General features: G+C 49.7%; 1 protein-coding gene across 2 annotated transcripts in view; it reads right to left on the minus strand.

Moving 5' to 3' along the window:
• The window catches only part of PGBD5 (piggyBac transposable element derived 5), a 102,033-nt gene that overhangs the window by 21,309 nt on the left and 64,226 nt on the right, over positions 1-16,498 (minus strand). For both annotated transcript variants that reach the window (XM_041750388.1, XM_041750387.1), the window contains exons 2-3: positions 14,580-15,007; positions 9,158-9,292 (exon numbers count right to left, since the gene is read on the minus strand). In XM_041750388.1, the coding sequence (XP_041606322.1) occupies positions 9,158-9,292; positions 14,580-15,007 (563 nt within the window). The remainder of the gene's footprint in view (positions 1-9,157; positions 9,293-14,579; positions 15,008-16,498) is intronic.

Raw genomic sequence — 16,498 nt, forward strand, 5'->3', positions numbered from 1 at the left:
TCTGGAATCATGACCTGAGCCAACGGCAGATCCTCAACCACTGAGCCCCCCAGGTGCCCCATGTTGCATATTTTATACTGACATGACAACAGAAAGTATCTTAGGAAATACCGATTATAATAGTAATCCCTGGGGGGACCTAGGCAACACACGACTATTATAGCCCATTTCTGCAATGCTCCCAAGACCTGGAGAGGTGGGACCTAGCTCACCTGCCCCGCCCCACCCACCTTCTGGAAAGAACATTGGTGACAGCTGCAGTAACAGATGAAGAACTCTTTAAATGCACCTACAAAGCTGTCTCAAGCTGTCACTAGGGTTTTGGCACTCTTCCTGTCTTGAAGAAAATCGGGTTCAGAGATGCAGGTCTAGACCACTGGCCCTACTTCTCTTTCAGAGCAGAATGGAACAGGGAATTTCCCGGTTTCTTTTTTTCTTTTTTCTTTTTTTAAATTTCCCTGTTTCTGTTGTGCCCGTCTGAGCAGGGCACCTCTGGGGACGGGGAAGTCACTCAACATCAGGAGCTGTGATCCTCATCTCGAAGCAGGTGGACAGTGCAGGAAGCAAGTGGACGGTGGCATCCTCGCAGTGGGGACGCAATGCAGGAGTGCAGGGTCTGAGCTCCCTGAAATTAGGCAGGTGAGCCCATGGTGATGTGGGAGGCTGTCCTCTGGGGCATCTCAGGGGCGGCCACTTGTGAGAGCTGTAATGTGTAAGCAACGTTCACCCGCCACAAGAGGAACGGAGTATGCCACAAGGAGATGGTGAAGGCATCGCGCTGGGCTCGGTGCACGTGGGCTCTGCTGTTCACTAGCCAGTGAGATTTGGGGCAAGTTACTTAATTGCTCTGGGCTGTGGTTTCCTCATTTGCAAGGATCATTATACTCTATGTACCTCACAAGGCCATTGTCTGTGACACCTGTGCATGTAAAGGTGATTTTCTTTTAATAGCAAACCTCTATGCCCAGGCTGTAGCCTCTAGACATACATGTGGCTGTTTTAATGTAATCAAAATTAAGTCAAATGAAAAATTCAAATTGTCAGTCATACCAGTTATATTTCAACACTTGGCAGTCACATGGGCTAATAGTAATGGAAAGTTCTGGACACCACTGCTTTATGCCATCCTTGGCTTATGAACCCGATTATTTTCCAGCAAAGTCTGCAAACCACCATCTCATCGCCATGCTGACTCCTGCCACCAATCTTCTCTCACATTGCCTCTTACCTTGCCCATGGCCAGGGCAGGCTCATGTGCCATGGCTCTTCTCATCTCTAGCTAAACCTTCAGCAGGACTGACCCTGGCAAGAACCTTGCTTTTTTTCATTCCAAAGTTCCAATCTTGGTGAGGCGCGGCAGAGGGATGGGTGGCAGCATTCTGCGGGCTCTTGGCATCCACTCGCATCCCAGCCGTTGTAGATTCTTAGTTCCCTGGGGAGAAGGCCAGGGTTCCATCTGGTCCAGTCGGTGCCTGACTCACTTAATACTTTACTGTCCCCTCTGAATCCCTCCGTGGTAAGGAGGGCTGGGCACTTCCACTCTACAGACTGCGGACTGAATTAGTTCTCAGCTACTTGCTCCAAGACACTCAGAGATGATGTGACAGATGTCTTGTACCCCAGCCAACTCCATCCTGTGACATAACCGCATCCAACATACCAGGATGGATGCCTGCGTCCCCACCATGTACAGACGGACGAAGGCCCCCTGTCCTGCCCAGGTTTTGACTCCATAAGCAAAATCCATTCTAGTTAATTAATCCCACTCTGATCCTCACATTTCAAGCTAATCCAGTTAGTTCTAGGTCAGGAGCAAAAGATTTCATTCACTTAGAATTTAAAAAAGATTAAAAATCAAATAAGGACAAACACCAGTGCCAATTCCTCAAGTTCTTTCCAACATAAAAAGTAGGTCTCAGATAAGGGAGACTGTGACAACTGGTGCTAAAACATCAATCAAACACCAACCATGATGGGTAAGAAATGGATACGTGGTTTTGTCTACAGTGAGGAAAATTTGCTCACACAGCCTGGTGGTTAGGAGGGTGGGCTGTGGGGTGAGAAAGGCTGCATTTCATCCCAGCTCTGTCATGTCACTTTACGGCTGGCACTCTGGCCAGGCAGCTCCCCTCTCTGTGCCTCAGGTCCTCGCAGTGGAAAGGGCAGGAGCATTGCCTCCATCCTAACGTTGCAGTGAGGAGAAAACGAGTAACGCATGGGAAATGCCCAAGCATGGAGCTGGCACATAGCAGGCTCTCCACCGATGCCAATCTCCCTGTTCTGAACCCCAGACAAAGCTGTCGTGGATCCACAGGTCAGGCTGAAAAGAAGTGAGGTGCTTTTAGATCAGCTCCTCCCCCAAAAACAGAGGGTGCAGGGACCCCATTTACAGAACCCCTCACAGATGCACACCTGGGCTCTGCCTGGACACACTGAGCAATGTGCAGGGGGTGGGAGCCGGGGGTCCTTTTGCCTGGGGAGTTTCCATCCTGAATTCTGGTTCCCAAAGCCCAACCACCTCCAAGTGAAGGTCAGTTCACTGAGCAGGAAACCAAGCCCTCCCTGGGGCTCTCTCGCCTGCCAACACCCCTCGCTGGGAACCGGAGGTCTCACACTATAGAGGCAGGTGGCCTAGTTCAACACATTCAAATAGGAGAGATCTTCTCTTTTTGACTAGGTTAGGAGATATTTTTTTTTAATTAGCAGACCCTCCCTCCACCCTGCAAAGAATCTCAGGGCTCTATGGTCACCATGGGTCAATATAACATCAACTAAACTGCTGGCCAATTTTTTCCCACCAGATTCTCAATCTTTCTGACATAGTAGAGGCAGAACAGTAAGTCTCTATAGAGACAGTCTCTCTCTGACCCCCACAGAAATATCACAAGGCTTCCAAAATGAGCAAAGTTAATGTCTCAGACTAAGGAATACCAACCTGTCAACAACAGGACTTTCCCCAGAAAGTGGAAGTCACATCTTCAGTATAAATCTCTCCTTTCAGTCTTCTCCAGCTCACAAGGGAGACCACAAAAGGCATAGGTGGATCCTGTCCCCTTGGCTGGCCCCCTTTCTCAGAGGCCCTCTGCAAAGGGCATGAGCTAGAGAGTATGTTGGGGCTGGAGACAGTTCTTGGCAGACCTGGGACACAGGACACAGTATATGCTCTTGAGCACACCATAAGCCTCTAATCTACAAATGGCAGTGGTTCTACCAAAAGAAGGCATGAGCTGTGGTCTCACAGGGTACAGAGCATTTAGAACCCAAGAAGTGACTATATCTCAGAATTTTCAGAGCCTCACTTAATATGACTCCCTGCCTGCTTATTCCACCGCTATGAGAGCTGGGGTCAAAAAGCCCAAAGCCTCAAGATCTTCCATGAGACTGTTGGGAGACTGCTGGGAGTCCATGGCAAGGTGTGGGCACGGAGGGATAAATAGGCCTCCATTAGCCTTGAGGATTTTCTACTGCAGATATAAATATGCCACGATCCCCGATTCTTCTTAAATGGACATTTGAAAGGTGAGTCACAGAAATACTTTCCACGTAGATGTCCAAGTCAGAGAGAACACCCCGAGCTGCGTGGTTATTTCTTCCTCCCTTCCTGAGAGGGCCCCAGGGAGCGGGACGCGGGCTACACACAGACCGCAGGACAAGGAGCCCGCCAGCCCTTTGGCCACTGCTTCTGCTCCACGGCCTCTCAGCCATGAGTCTTGGATAAATGACTTACTCTCTGGGAGCTTCGGTTTTTCCCTTGTGTACAGCTTAAAGGATTATACCAGGCTCAGTGGGTGCGCCCAGGGGAGTGGGGAGGGAGACGCTGGCTCCCGTTCCAGTGCCTGCTGCCACAGACACTTTCTGCAGGGGTGCATCACATGCCCTATTCTGCACGCCTTGGGGGGCCTTTCTTAGCCCCAGGTGCCCTCCTGTGGCCTCATAACACTGTACATGCATTTCTAATGCTGCACCTGTCATACTGTATTTATGAATGGTTTTTAATATATCTGTCTCTCCTATAAGAACATTTACCTCTAAGCCAGGTGGAGTGCAGGAAAACCTCTGCATAGAACCAACAGGAAGTGTGTGTGTATACACACACACACACACACACACACACACACATAAAATCACTTCTATCTGTTTGGAAGGATAGACATTTATTTTAAGAAATTGGCTCACATGATTATGGAGGCTCAGTAAGTCTAACAGGACAGGCTGGTGGGCTAGAGGCCCAGGAAAGAGTTACAGGTCAAATCCAAAGGCATTTTTCTGGCAGATTTCTGTCTTCTTCCAGGTTCATCAGTTTTTTCCTATTAAGGTCTTCAACTGATTAGATGAGGCCCATCCCTCACCTGCTTTACTCAAAGTCTATGGGTTTGTTAATCTCATCCCCCCAAAAAAACACCTTCATAGAAACATCAAGAATTGCATTTGATCGGGATCCCTGGGTGGCTCAGCGGTTTAGCGCCTGCCTTTGGCCCAGGGCGCAATCCTGAAGTCCCGGGATCGAGACCCACGTCAGGCTCCCGGCATGGAGCCTGCTTCTCCCTCCTCCTGTGTCTCTGCCTCTCTGCCTCTCTCTATCATAAATAAATAAATAAATCTTAAAAAAAAAAAAAAAAGAATTGCATTTGACCAAATATATGGGTCCTGTGGTCCAGCCAAACCAATACACAAAATTAATTATCGCTATCTCTGAGCCTTGCTGATGTCGGGGGATGAAACCAGAAAGGCCAAGTCAGGAAGGGAGTCAAATGGAGGAGGCACTCTCTGGCACCTCACATTCTGCAGAGCTGCCTGATGACAGAATGCCCGAGGACAACACAAGTGACTGACACTGCTGTCCCTGCATGGAGTACGAACAGATGGCCATGGGACTGAGGACTGCGAAGCACACCAACATCCTGGTCACTCAACTGTCTGTAACTGGGATTCCAAAGGCCCATGGCTGGAGACTTGGGTAAGCCTGACAGTGATGGGGGGTTGGGGGAGTGGCACCTGGGTGGTGCAGTTGGTTGAGCACTGGCTCTTGGTTTCAGTTCAGGTCATGATCTCAGAGTCTTGAGATCAAGCGTCACCCCGGGCTTCTAACTTGGTGAGGAGTCTGCTGAAGTTTCTCTCTCCCTCATCCTTTACCTGTGCTTGCTTGCACACTCTCTAAAATAAATAAATCAATCTAAAAGAAAAGAAAACACAAGACAAAAAACCTGACCAAGGAAAGCATGACAACCTTGGAGACAGTGCCAAAGCTCAACCAAACCAAGGTGCCAGGGATCTCACCTCCAAGCTCCAGCAGTATCCGCAGTGTGTGTGCAAAGTGCCTTTGCTCATGGGGAAGTCACTATTTCTACGTGATAGCGTATTATCCCCCAGCTAAGACATATGCTCCCAGATGCATGACACAGTGAAAAAATTCTAGAAATGGACGGTGGTATTGGCTGCACAACACTGTGAACAAACTTCATGCCACTGAACATTGAAAAATAGCTCAAACGGTAAATTTTACAAGCTATGCATATTTTGCCACAATAAAAAAAGATACGCTCCTTATTCCATTACCCACCATTCCTCTTATTACAGTTGACCAGACTGCAAAGACAAAGGGCCTGGGGCCTACAGCTGGCATCACAGAGCCATGTGAACGGGCCCATCGGATTGTCCTGCAGGCCCGAGCACTGCAGGCCGGCATCTCCACGTGTGGAGCTATGGTCAACCATTTGGTATGTAGCACAACACCAAGACAGACATTTTGGATGGAAGGACGTTTAAGGTAAGCGGACATGCAGGACAGCTCCACAGATGCCAAGTGGGAGCCCAGGGCCAGTGGTCTGAGGCAAGCCTCTGTAAGAGCTTGCCACAGCAAGGTTCTCAAGAGAGCTCTGAGGACAGACAAGGCAGAGACGCTTCACAGCACGGGATGACACTGACAGGAGGGTCCCACTGGCTCTCAGCAGCTCCCACAGCTGCTACTTTCTTCTGGAAGCTTTCACCCCTACCTCCTGCATGCCCAGAAACCCAGAAATGAGTGATATTAACCCTTGAACTTCCAGAATGAGTCAATTTAATCTCTCCTTCTACCTCCCTATCACATCCCTCCCTACAGTCCTTTCCTGAGAAAATAACGAAAAATACCAGAGTTCTTCTAAACAACCATCATCATTATTATTATTAATTATTTTAAAGATTTTATTTATTTGAGAGAGAGAGAGAAAGTGAGTGCACCACAAGTGGGAGGGGTAGAGGGTCTGCTGAGCATGGACCCTGACGTGGGTCTCCAACCCACAACCTTGAGATCACAACCTCAGCCAAAACCAAGAGTCAACCGGCTGTGCCATCTGGGTGCCCCTGTATTATTATTTCTGTCTAGCCGTCGGCTCCCCCTCCTCACCTAGATGCCCTGTGGAGAGAAACTCACCCCATTTAAGGCCCAGACAGGATGGGCTGGCTGCACTGAGCTCCTGATTCTCTCCCACTAACCTTTCCTGGCACCAGCAGGGAAATCACTCACCACAGTGATCATTTTTTCCCCTCACTTATGCCTTTAACTACAATGTTTCCAGTGGAGCTAATCCTCAGCCTGACCATGCTTCAGAAGCATGCAGCCCAGCCAACAAATGCTGAGTCTTGGCAGAATGAAATGGCAAAGCCGAAGCAAGACTGCAGTTTCTTCTAGAAACCCACCTATAAATCCACTGTTCCTTCAAGACATCGGCTCAGTCTGTGCCTAAGTGACTAGAATAGAGCAGTCTGGACAGCTCTGCAGGCCCAAGCTGGTAGGCCCAGGGTTGTCTAGGTCAATATGTAATGAACTGCCATGGAAGCTTAGTGGCATGAGGAAAAGTTCCACAGCTCACGGGTTTTCAGACCTCGGGGATCCGGCCTGGACACTCTCTCATGGGCAGAGCAGATGAACCAAAGCAGAATCACGCACATGTCCCCTCTGATTTATGTATCACATCAGCTTGCATCCCCCACTGGCTGCAGCAAAACATGCAGCTGACCTTGGAAACGGATGGCTGGGCAGACTGCTCCAGAGAGAAAGAACCAGAATGGCCAAGGGCCTTTCATGCCAGAGGCTGGCCACGGTCTTCTGGAGGCTCAGCAGTCGGGCTTCTCTGCTGAAAAGTCACTTTGGAGAAGAATATATCTGACAAACTAAAACGAAGACCATGTTCTTGGGCATACAACCCCACACAATGTCTGCAAAGAAGGCACAAAGGTCCTATGGTGACCTTCCTTGCCCTGCTGCCTGACACAGGCCCCTTCCTCTTGACCAAGGAACAAAGGAGATAAACTGGGGCAGCCGAGAAATTTCTTGCACCACACTGTCATGGGGGAGCCTGTGGCTGAAGGGTAACCACTGCTGTTGCCCAGGCCACGGAATGACCAACCACTTTGGATTGGATTGGGCCAGCTCCGGTTTGGCTTCTAAATACAGACCCTCGTGCTGCAGGAAAGCCTCCTAGAATCACAGAGTTTTAGAAACAAAAGGAAAACTGGGATGCCTGGGTAGCTCAGTGGTTGAGCATCTGCCTTTGGCTCAGGGCGTGATCCTAAGGTCCTCGGATCAAGGCCCACATCGGGCTCCCTGTGAGGAGCCTGCTTCTCCCTCTATGTCCCTGCCTCTCTGTTTCTCTCATGAATAAATAAATAAAATCTTAGACAAACAAACAATAGGAAGTTTCAAGGGACCAATCCAACCTTTTTATTAGATGGGGATTTTACAGATTTTACAAAGTTGGGAAGAACTTGTACCCAGGGAGAGATCTGTGGCCTTGCCAGGTAATGGGCATGGTTTCTAGCTACTCAGTGCTTCCAGTAAAAAGGAAGTGGTATAGACACGCAGAGAACCCATGTGTGAACATCTGTTCACAAGCCACATGGGCAGATGTCTGAGAAGGCAGGACTGTGTTTCTGCCTTCCAGTGCCTGGCACAATGCTGCAGTGAACAGGTACTAAGAAAGTACTTATTCAAAGGAGGACTGAACGTTCCTTAGGAAGGCTCATATAAAGTGAACCTCACGCTGCTGTCTCCAGTGAGTGTCACTGCAAAGGACAGTGGAGGCTGTGAAGGGACAGAGGGGCCCAGGCCTCAGGACCCAGGATTGATCCTGGGTCAATCCTGCTCTGGGAAAGGTCCACTGTGGCAACTGCCTGAAGCCTGTGCTCAAGCTGACTCAGGTCTGGGGTCCAGCTGGAGCTCCTGGCCCCAGCCCAAGCTGAAGGTCCTACGGGCCTGCAGGGAGAGAATGGGATGGTCCTTCTTAGCAGACATGTTTGCCTGGAGCACATGCACTTCCTTGACTGTGGCAAGGAGGTGCACAACCAAATCTTCTCACAACTTCTTCTCTGGCTCAACTCCTCCTCTGGCTCAGAGAGAAGGGAGTGCAAACCCCCTGTGCCTCAGATCTGAGGCAGCAGCCAGGCCAGGGCAGTGAGGCAGGGTCAGCTGTGACCGCAGGGCTGGCAGGCCTGACAGTCAGGAGAAGGTGTCCGGCGAGGAAGGCAGGACAAACCAGCCTGGGGCCTGGAGCTGTCACATAGGTGCCACATTGTTTGCCAGCCCCCACCTTCTCCTTTTGTGCACTCCACACCCCGGCTGATCCTGGCAGCTGAACTGACACTTTCTCTGCAGTGGAGTGTGGCCACTTCTGAAATACTCATCTGTGTCTCTTGGAGCAAAGCAGGGCCAGTGAGCAGGTGCCCAGCTAGCTCAGAGAGCCAGACTCCTGACGAAGCCTAACTTAACCAGCTGGCTGTTGGCAGCCTAGGAAGAAGGCTTCCTCGCTACACTATGGTGGGACAGAGACCTGGAAGGTTGGGGTGGGAGGGACCTTTTGGGACCACCACACAGCATGTCCTCAAGAGACATGGTAGTTGCCTCTCGGACCCACTCTTTTGGTAAAGCCTCGGCCAACACGGTCGGGGCCTTGATCAATGTCTACTGTTGTTACTGAACCAGAAGGGCTGGACGGGACAGGAAGGGCTGGCCAGCTGCCCTAGTGTCCTCATGAGGAGAGAGCAGCTCAGGCCTGCACCTGCTGCAGCTTCTGGGGAAGGCTCAGGGAAAGGGTGAGTGAGCCAGCTCATCAGTTACCAAATGAGCCGAGTCCCTTGGACTGTCCTCCCTTGGCCTCCCTGGGCCCATCCCGGGGCTCACCTGGATAATGAAGCCAGTGGAAGAACACTGCCTGACCCACAGGCTGAATTTCCGTTTTTTCCTCTTTCGGAGTTCCCGCTCCGTGCATGTGGCAATGAACACAGGGTCCTCATCAATCAGGGGTTCGTGTAGCACCTGCCAGGAATGGAAAAAGCATAGATGCTCATGGAAGGTAGCGTGAGTTTGGGGGGATGGGATGTCATCAGATCTCTGCTCCAATGGAGCAGCTGGGTGACCTAAGTTACCTTACCTCTCTGATCCTGAGTCTCTTCATCTATAAAGGGTAATATCTATACCAGTGTTTTGGGGAGAATGAATTAAGAAACCGTATGCAAGGCACTTAGCCTGGGCCCTGACATATAGCAAGTATTCAGTAAATAGAAAATGAAAAGGTAATTTTATTTTTATTTTACTCATTTATAAAACAATACATATTTAATGTAGATACTTATATATTTTAAATATAATTATAGTTATCTCATTACGTGTATAATAATTATTATTCTTAGTGGCTCAAGGTCCCCAGAGCAAACTCTCACTTGGTAGAGGGATCTCCAGGAATCCTGACTTCTAGTAGGACATGCCCACTTGTTTTCAGAAAAGACCTTTCTTTTTTTTTTTTTTTTTTAAGATTTTATTTATTTATTCATGAGAGACACAGAGAGGAAGAGACATAGGCAGAGGGAGAAGCAGGCTCCCTGTGGGGAGCCCAATGCGGGACTCGATCCCAAGACCCCAGGATCACGATCTGAGCCGAAGGCAGATACTCAGCTACTGAGCCATGCGGGTGCCCCAGAAAAGACCTTTCTGATGGACAGCTCAACTGCTAAAAAGTTCTTTCCCTCACATTTAATCTGAGCCTATTGATCTAATGTCTGTCATTAGAGAAACCAAGAAAAACACATACTATTTCTTTAGGTATTCAAGACTGCTCTCACACAGGTCCTCAACCTTTGTCCCCCAGGGTTGAAGGATCTCTTAAAATCCACCCCCGAAATGAACCCGGTGCCTTGTGGCCGTGCCCCATAACCCAGCCTCTGCTTTCTTCCACATTGTGTCCTTCCAGACACGGATTCCCAAGACAAACTGTAAACGTATTTCACCTATTTCAATTTCTTTATAACATGGTTATAAGATGTTTTCAATGACAAGACTATAAAGTAAAAAGAACTGGCATAAAAAAAATGGAGTGGGGGTGGTGGTCAAATTTTGTTTCTTCAGGCTAAAGCTTTTCTGGGGAGACTTTTGGGTAAATTTAGAAATCTGCTACACCTCTCCCCCCAAATCTTTCTCAAGCTTAATTACAAATTGGCATGTGTGTCTGAATTTCATTGAAATGAAGAATGCGGGAAATGATAGGATTCCAAGAACCATACCCAATGCCCTAGATGGGGGACCAGCAAACTGTTGTAGAGTCTGGCTCACCACCTGTTGTAAATAAAGTTTTACTGGGACCTGCCAGGTTCACTCCCGTATTCTCAATGGCTGCTCCTGGGCTACAAGAGCACATTGTACAAGATGCAACAGAGACCCTATGGCCTATGAAGCCTACCACTGACCAGCTGGCCACTGACAGAAAGAGTGTGCCAACCCCTGCTCTCCACCAGTGCTTTTGGAACTCTAACAAACCAACCAGTCAGCCAAGACCTCACTAAAGGGTAAATTCTGTTCTAGTAGGGTTGGGGCAGGGCCTGAGCTTCTGCATATCCAACAAGCTCCCACGTGATGTCAGAACACTTGTCTGACAAGGGCAGATTCAAGGACGGTACTTACCAGCTGTGATTTAGACAGTATCCTCTCACCCTTCCATTAATGCTACCCTGAATTCCATTAAAACAGCAGCAGCAAAAAAATAAAAAAATAAAAATAAAACAGCAGCAGCCTTGTAATGTTCAGCCTGGCCCCCAGACTGCTCTGTTGGTGGAAGCATGTGGACCTTTTTTTTTTTAAAAAAAGATTTTATTTACTTATTCATGGGAGACACACAGAGAGAGCGAGAGAGGCAGAGACACAGGCAGAGGGAGAAGCAGGCTCCTTGCAGGGAGCCCGACGTGGGACTCGATCCTGGGCCTCCAGGATCAGGCCCCGGGTGGAAGGCAGGCACTAAACCGCTGAGCCACCCAGGGTTCCCAAGCATGTGGACCTTAAACCTGCCTCCCCCGTCTGATGCTCGTGAAGAGGAGGGCTGGAGAAGCTGCCTAGCCACTGTGCCTTCCACGGCCCTCATGCCTAGCTGACTCTGTGGATTCCTTTTTTTTAAGATTTTTTAAATTTATTTATTCAGGAGAGAGAGAGAGAGAGAGAGAAAGAGGCAGAGACACAGACAGAGGGCGAAGCAGGCTTCATGCAGGGAGCCCGAGATGGGACTTGATCCCAGGTCTCCAGGATCAGGCCCTGAGCTGAAGGCGGCACTAAACCGCTAAGCCACGGGGGCTGCCCGACTCTGTGGATTCCTAAAACATTCAAAGCCCCATTTGGAACCACTGTAGTCAAATGGGTAAGTCCCACACACTGTGGGGACATGGAGGGGGTATTGAGGGGAAGATGATAGAAAGAAGCCCTCTCTGGCTGCCTGCCTGTTCCTGCTCTGCTCCCCCTGCTCAAGAAGCATGTCCTGGGGATCCCTGGGTGGCTCAGCGGTTTAACGTCTGCCTTTGGCCCAGGGCGCGATCCTGGAGTCCCGGGATTGAGTCCCACATCAGGCTCCCGGCATGGAGCCTGCTTCTCCCTCCTCCTGTCTCTGCCCCTCTCTCTCTTTATGTCTATCATAAATAAATAAATAAATAAATCTTCAAAAAAAGAAAAGAAGTATGTCCTACTCGGGCCCCTGTGAAGCCACAGTACATAAAACTGCCCTTGCTCCCTCATCTCCAGAAAGCCAATGTACCTCTAGTCTGTGTGCATTTACAGTTCGTCATACACCTCACCAAAGCAAAACTCTGCATGAAAGCTATGCATGCCAGAAAAGCATTTCCTTCTCCAGGATGCTGGCTGGCCAGCAGCAACCTTACCCAACTCTATTTCCTGAATCTTTCCTGTAGGACAAGCTCATTCTGGGGCGTGGCAGTAGTTATGGTAGAGGAAAGACAAAGCATCCATTTATTTACTTGCATAATCCCTGTCCAAAAATACTCTTCTAATTAATCGGTTCCCAGTTTTGAGGAAATGCAACATCTCCTCATTTTGCATTTGTGTATAAACACGAGTGTGGGCACACATGACACATGGCTGCGTGGGTTACAGTTAGACCCTGAGAACCATCCGGTTTCTGAAGGCTGTGTGAAAGTTCTAAACTCATCCCAGAGGGTCACATTTGCTGGTACAGAAAGGCTCCAGAAACTGCAGGGCAGAGGGTGTGTGTGGTTTGCGAGGCAAGTGTGCCGTGTGTTTTGAGGGTGGTGTGTGTGTGAGGGAGTGGGATACAGAGTGATGCTGGGGAGCCTGGAGCAGATCCACCCACACATCTGATGGAGAACTGTGCCAACTGTCCTCAGCAGGCAGAGTGAAGACCCTTCACAGGAGCCCTGAGGCTTTGGGGTGGCAGATGGCAACTCCCAAACAAACCCACTACTTGATCCCCTTCTACCCAAATGAATGTTCCAGAGTCCAAACAGGGACTTTTCACAAAAGAGAAAAGCTGGAATACCAGGAAAGCTTTAGAATTTCCTGCTGGGGCCCTGATGGCACAAGGCCAACTCACATAACACCACAAATAGGAGTATAACCCTGGACAAGGCTGGCCTAGTCTAGGGGCTAGAAGGATCATCAGAAGCCTTATCTTTATGCTGTTAAGTATCAATCATCCAAGCAGCTGGCTGTTTGATTCTTGAGAGATACCCAGAGCAAGCCTGCAGCCTCTTCCAGTAGCTGCTCAAACGGCTCGTCCCGACCACGGTCAGAATATCCTTTATCCCTTGCATCCAGCCAGCACGGCTCTGGTTTGGTTCATTTTCAACCAAGCAAATATTCAGTGAAACAAAAAATAATATGCCCAGCCCTGATCCTGTTTAAGGCAGGGCCCAAAAGATCCCACCTCCTGTCTCGAAGGTAAGAGACTAGGGACAAGAAAGAATGATACTCAGCTGCCCTGAAAATAGTGGGGACATTCGGGAAAGCACAGACCAGCACGGAAATACTGGCCCTGCATTGGGCCCCAGAGACCGGGTAAATCTGTTAAGGCAGAGAGAAGAGGGAAATGCTTCTGGGAGTCAGAAAGAGCATCACAAACACCTGGAAATCATAATGAGCCCAGAATATTCACAGAACAGCAGGAGGAACGCTTCCAGAGATTGTTTTAAGGCTCCCACAGACCTGAAATAGGGAGATATCTTCCCCCACAAAAATCCGGCGATTTTCAGCTATGCAGGGAAAGAGGCAAGATACAGAGTCAGGGAAAGGGAAAACATAAGAAAGAATCTGAGATTTATGAAGAAGGCCCTTTAAAAAAAAAAGATTTTATTTATTTATTCATGAGAGACACACAGAGAGAGAGAGAGAGAGAGAGAGAGAGAGAGAGAGCGAGCCAGAGACACAGGCAGAGGGAGAAATAGGCTCCATGCAGGGAACCCGACATGTGACTCGATCCCAGGTCTCCAGGATCACATCCTGGGCTGAAGGCGGCGCTGAGCCACCAGGGCTGCCCTGAAGAAGGCCCTTAAGGGAAAAGCACAAGGAAGAGCAGGTGGACTGGTGGCTCTTTAAATACACAAATAAAAATGATGTCAATTTGTGTTTCCACATCAAACGGGTCAAATGGAATTGGGCTCATGTGGGCCAAAAACTTTCAAAAGTTTTGTGTAGAGGAATCCCAGAAATAAGCCACCTCCTCAGTTTGCTAGACCAGTGGAGTAGCTTTGAGGATGACTTTGAAAGTCGCATCTCACCACAGCCAAGGGTACTGGCCACATGTCAACACCAGAAGGCTCAGGAACTGAGAGCAAACGGAGCCTTCCAGAACCAGTTAGGGATGTTGGGAAGGTTTGTCAGGGGGCTGAAGAGCTAGGTGTAGGGCTCTATCAGACCCTGGTCCAAAGGCCCTGCCTGTGTCACATGTGCCAGGTGGACCCAGCACCTGAGTGATCCTGGTGTAGATTTTGGCCTCCTTCCCTCTGCCACCTACAAGGCTTCGGCCCTTTCCTCACCAACAGGGAAGAACACAGCAAGTTAATATTAGAGGTTCTTAGCAGAAGAAAATTTACATTAGCCTGGAAAACATGCAGTTTGGAAAGACAGCACCATCAAGAGGAGGGAGGAGTCGGGCAAGGAGGAGGGGAACGGAGTGTCTGAGCTAAACCTGGCTCTGACTTCTCTGTGGTCTGGAGCTGGGGGGTGGGAGGGAGTACAGGAGAAGAAGGGGTGCCCTGGGGCGAAGGCAGGCTGAGAGGCTGCCACCAGGGAGGGAGGCCCCGCCCACGGGCCTCACCTGGGTTTGGGAAGGCCTGAAGGCAGAGTCGAAGCCGTTCTGCAGGGAGTCAAGGAAGGGCTGGACCTTGTAGAGGCCGTGCGTGGTCTGGCTGGAGCGGAAGGCCACCACGTGGAAGTACTTGAGGATCTTCTCGAAGCGGGCCTGGCTCATGACCAGGGCGAGGCTCCTGTTGCTATAGAAGCCGCCGCTCCAAATGCTGAGGACCGACTCGCAGTGGGAGATGCTGGTGGAGATCATGTAGCCCAGGAACGCCTTCATCTCCGTCAGCGTCACCTCGGCCCACGCGCCGTCGCTGCCGAAGCGCTCCTGGAACTTCTTGGCATACATGTTTGTCTGCACCACCATGTTCTTGAGCACGTTGTCCGGGACAAAAAGCTGGAAGAAGTCCATGGCACTGGCGCCAGGGGGCATCTTTCGGGTTGGACCTGCAACAGAGGTTGGGGGGGTGTTCATGGCCGTGAGCACCACACGCAGCCAGATGGGTGCCTGGGCTCCATGGGGTGCACCTTCCCTGGCACCCTCCCCCTCTGTGGTCGGTCCTGGCTGCGCACCCCATCCCCTGTGAGCTGGGGTCCCAGGGTCCTCCCTGCACCTGCACCCTGCATTCCCAGCCCACCTGCACGGGCACCGCTTTTGCGCCTCCTCTTTCTTGGAAGGGAAGGTGAGTTCTCTAAGTAAGAATGCTTTCACCCCTCGGAGCCTGAAAATGCCCACCCTGGCGAGATTGCAGTCTTTCTGTCCTGGAACTCTCCACGTGGCACCTTGAAATTTATTGGTGAATAAATCTGAAGGGGCTCATTCAGATAATTTCACCAGGGAAATGAAAACCTCACAATTTTTGACTAATGCAGGGACAGCCTTTTGAAACACACACACACACACACACACACACACACACACACGCACTCTTAAGAGCTATGACTCTTAAGGGGCACCTGGCTGGCTCAGTGGTTGAGCATCTACTTCAGCTCAGGGCATGATCCGGGGTCCTGGAATTGAGTCCCACATCAGGCTCCCCACAGGGAACCTGCTTCTCCCTTTGCCTGTGTCTCTGCCTCTCTGTGTCTCTTATAAATAAAATGTTAAAAAAAAATTCCATATAGTGACTTAAGCCAGGCTAACAGCATGTAGAGATTTGTAGGAGACAAGTTTTTGTTTTTTGTTTTTTAAATTTTTTTATGTAATCTCTACGCCCAATTTGGGGCTCAAACTTATGACCCGAGACCCAGAGTCACACACTCCACCAACTGAGCCAGCCAGATACCCCTTCAGGGTATCTTGCAAAAGCTTTGCAATTTCTAGGGAAAGCTGTGCATGTTCAGAATTTTAAACACCCCCAACCTTTCTCTACCACTAATTTAAGCAGTCTCTGAAAAACAAGTTTTTCATGGCAAAATAAGTCAAGGACAAGAAAGCGCAGGTTTTAGACTGGATAGATTTGAGAGCTGAAATTTACTTCTAGCTAACTGCACAGTCTTAGATAATATCTTCATCCGTTTCATGTGGAAAATGGAAGAGCTGCTTTGCAAGGCTGTTGTGGAAACTGAGACATCATCAACAGAAATCCCCTGACTTGGCCTGAGAGCTTTAGAATGCTCTAACCACCCTCTTTTTACAGAAAAAAACTACGGCCCAGAGAGCCAAGTGGCCACCATACTCCCTGTCACCAACCATTTTTTGGAAGGGCACCAGGTGGTGCTGCTGCTACTGGCGCCTAACTGTTCCTGGAGGTGGCAACCCTGGCCCTGAGACCCTGCGGCCAGGAGACAGAGGGGCCCCGGGGTAGCGACAACAGCCTGAAGCCCCACACCCACTCTTAGTGGAAATCATTTCATTTTAGCAAAGACTTAGAGCCTCCAGTGGGTGAAGCCATAAATTATTCAGGGGTAGCTCTCAAAGAGGAGGAAAACCAGCAT

This window comes from Vulpes lagopus, chromosome 3 (genome assembly GCF_018345385.1).
Source record: "Vulpes lagopus strain Blue_001 chromosome 3, ASM1834538v1, whole genome shotgun sequence".
Classification (NCBI taxonomy): domain Eukaryota; kingdom Metazoa; phylum Chordata; class Mammalia; order Carnivora; family Canidae; genus Vulpes; species Vulpes lagopus.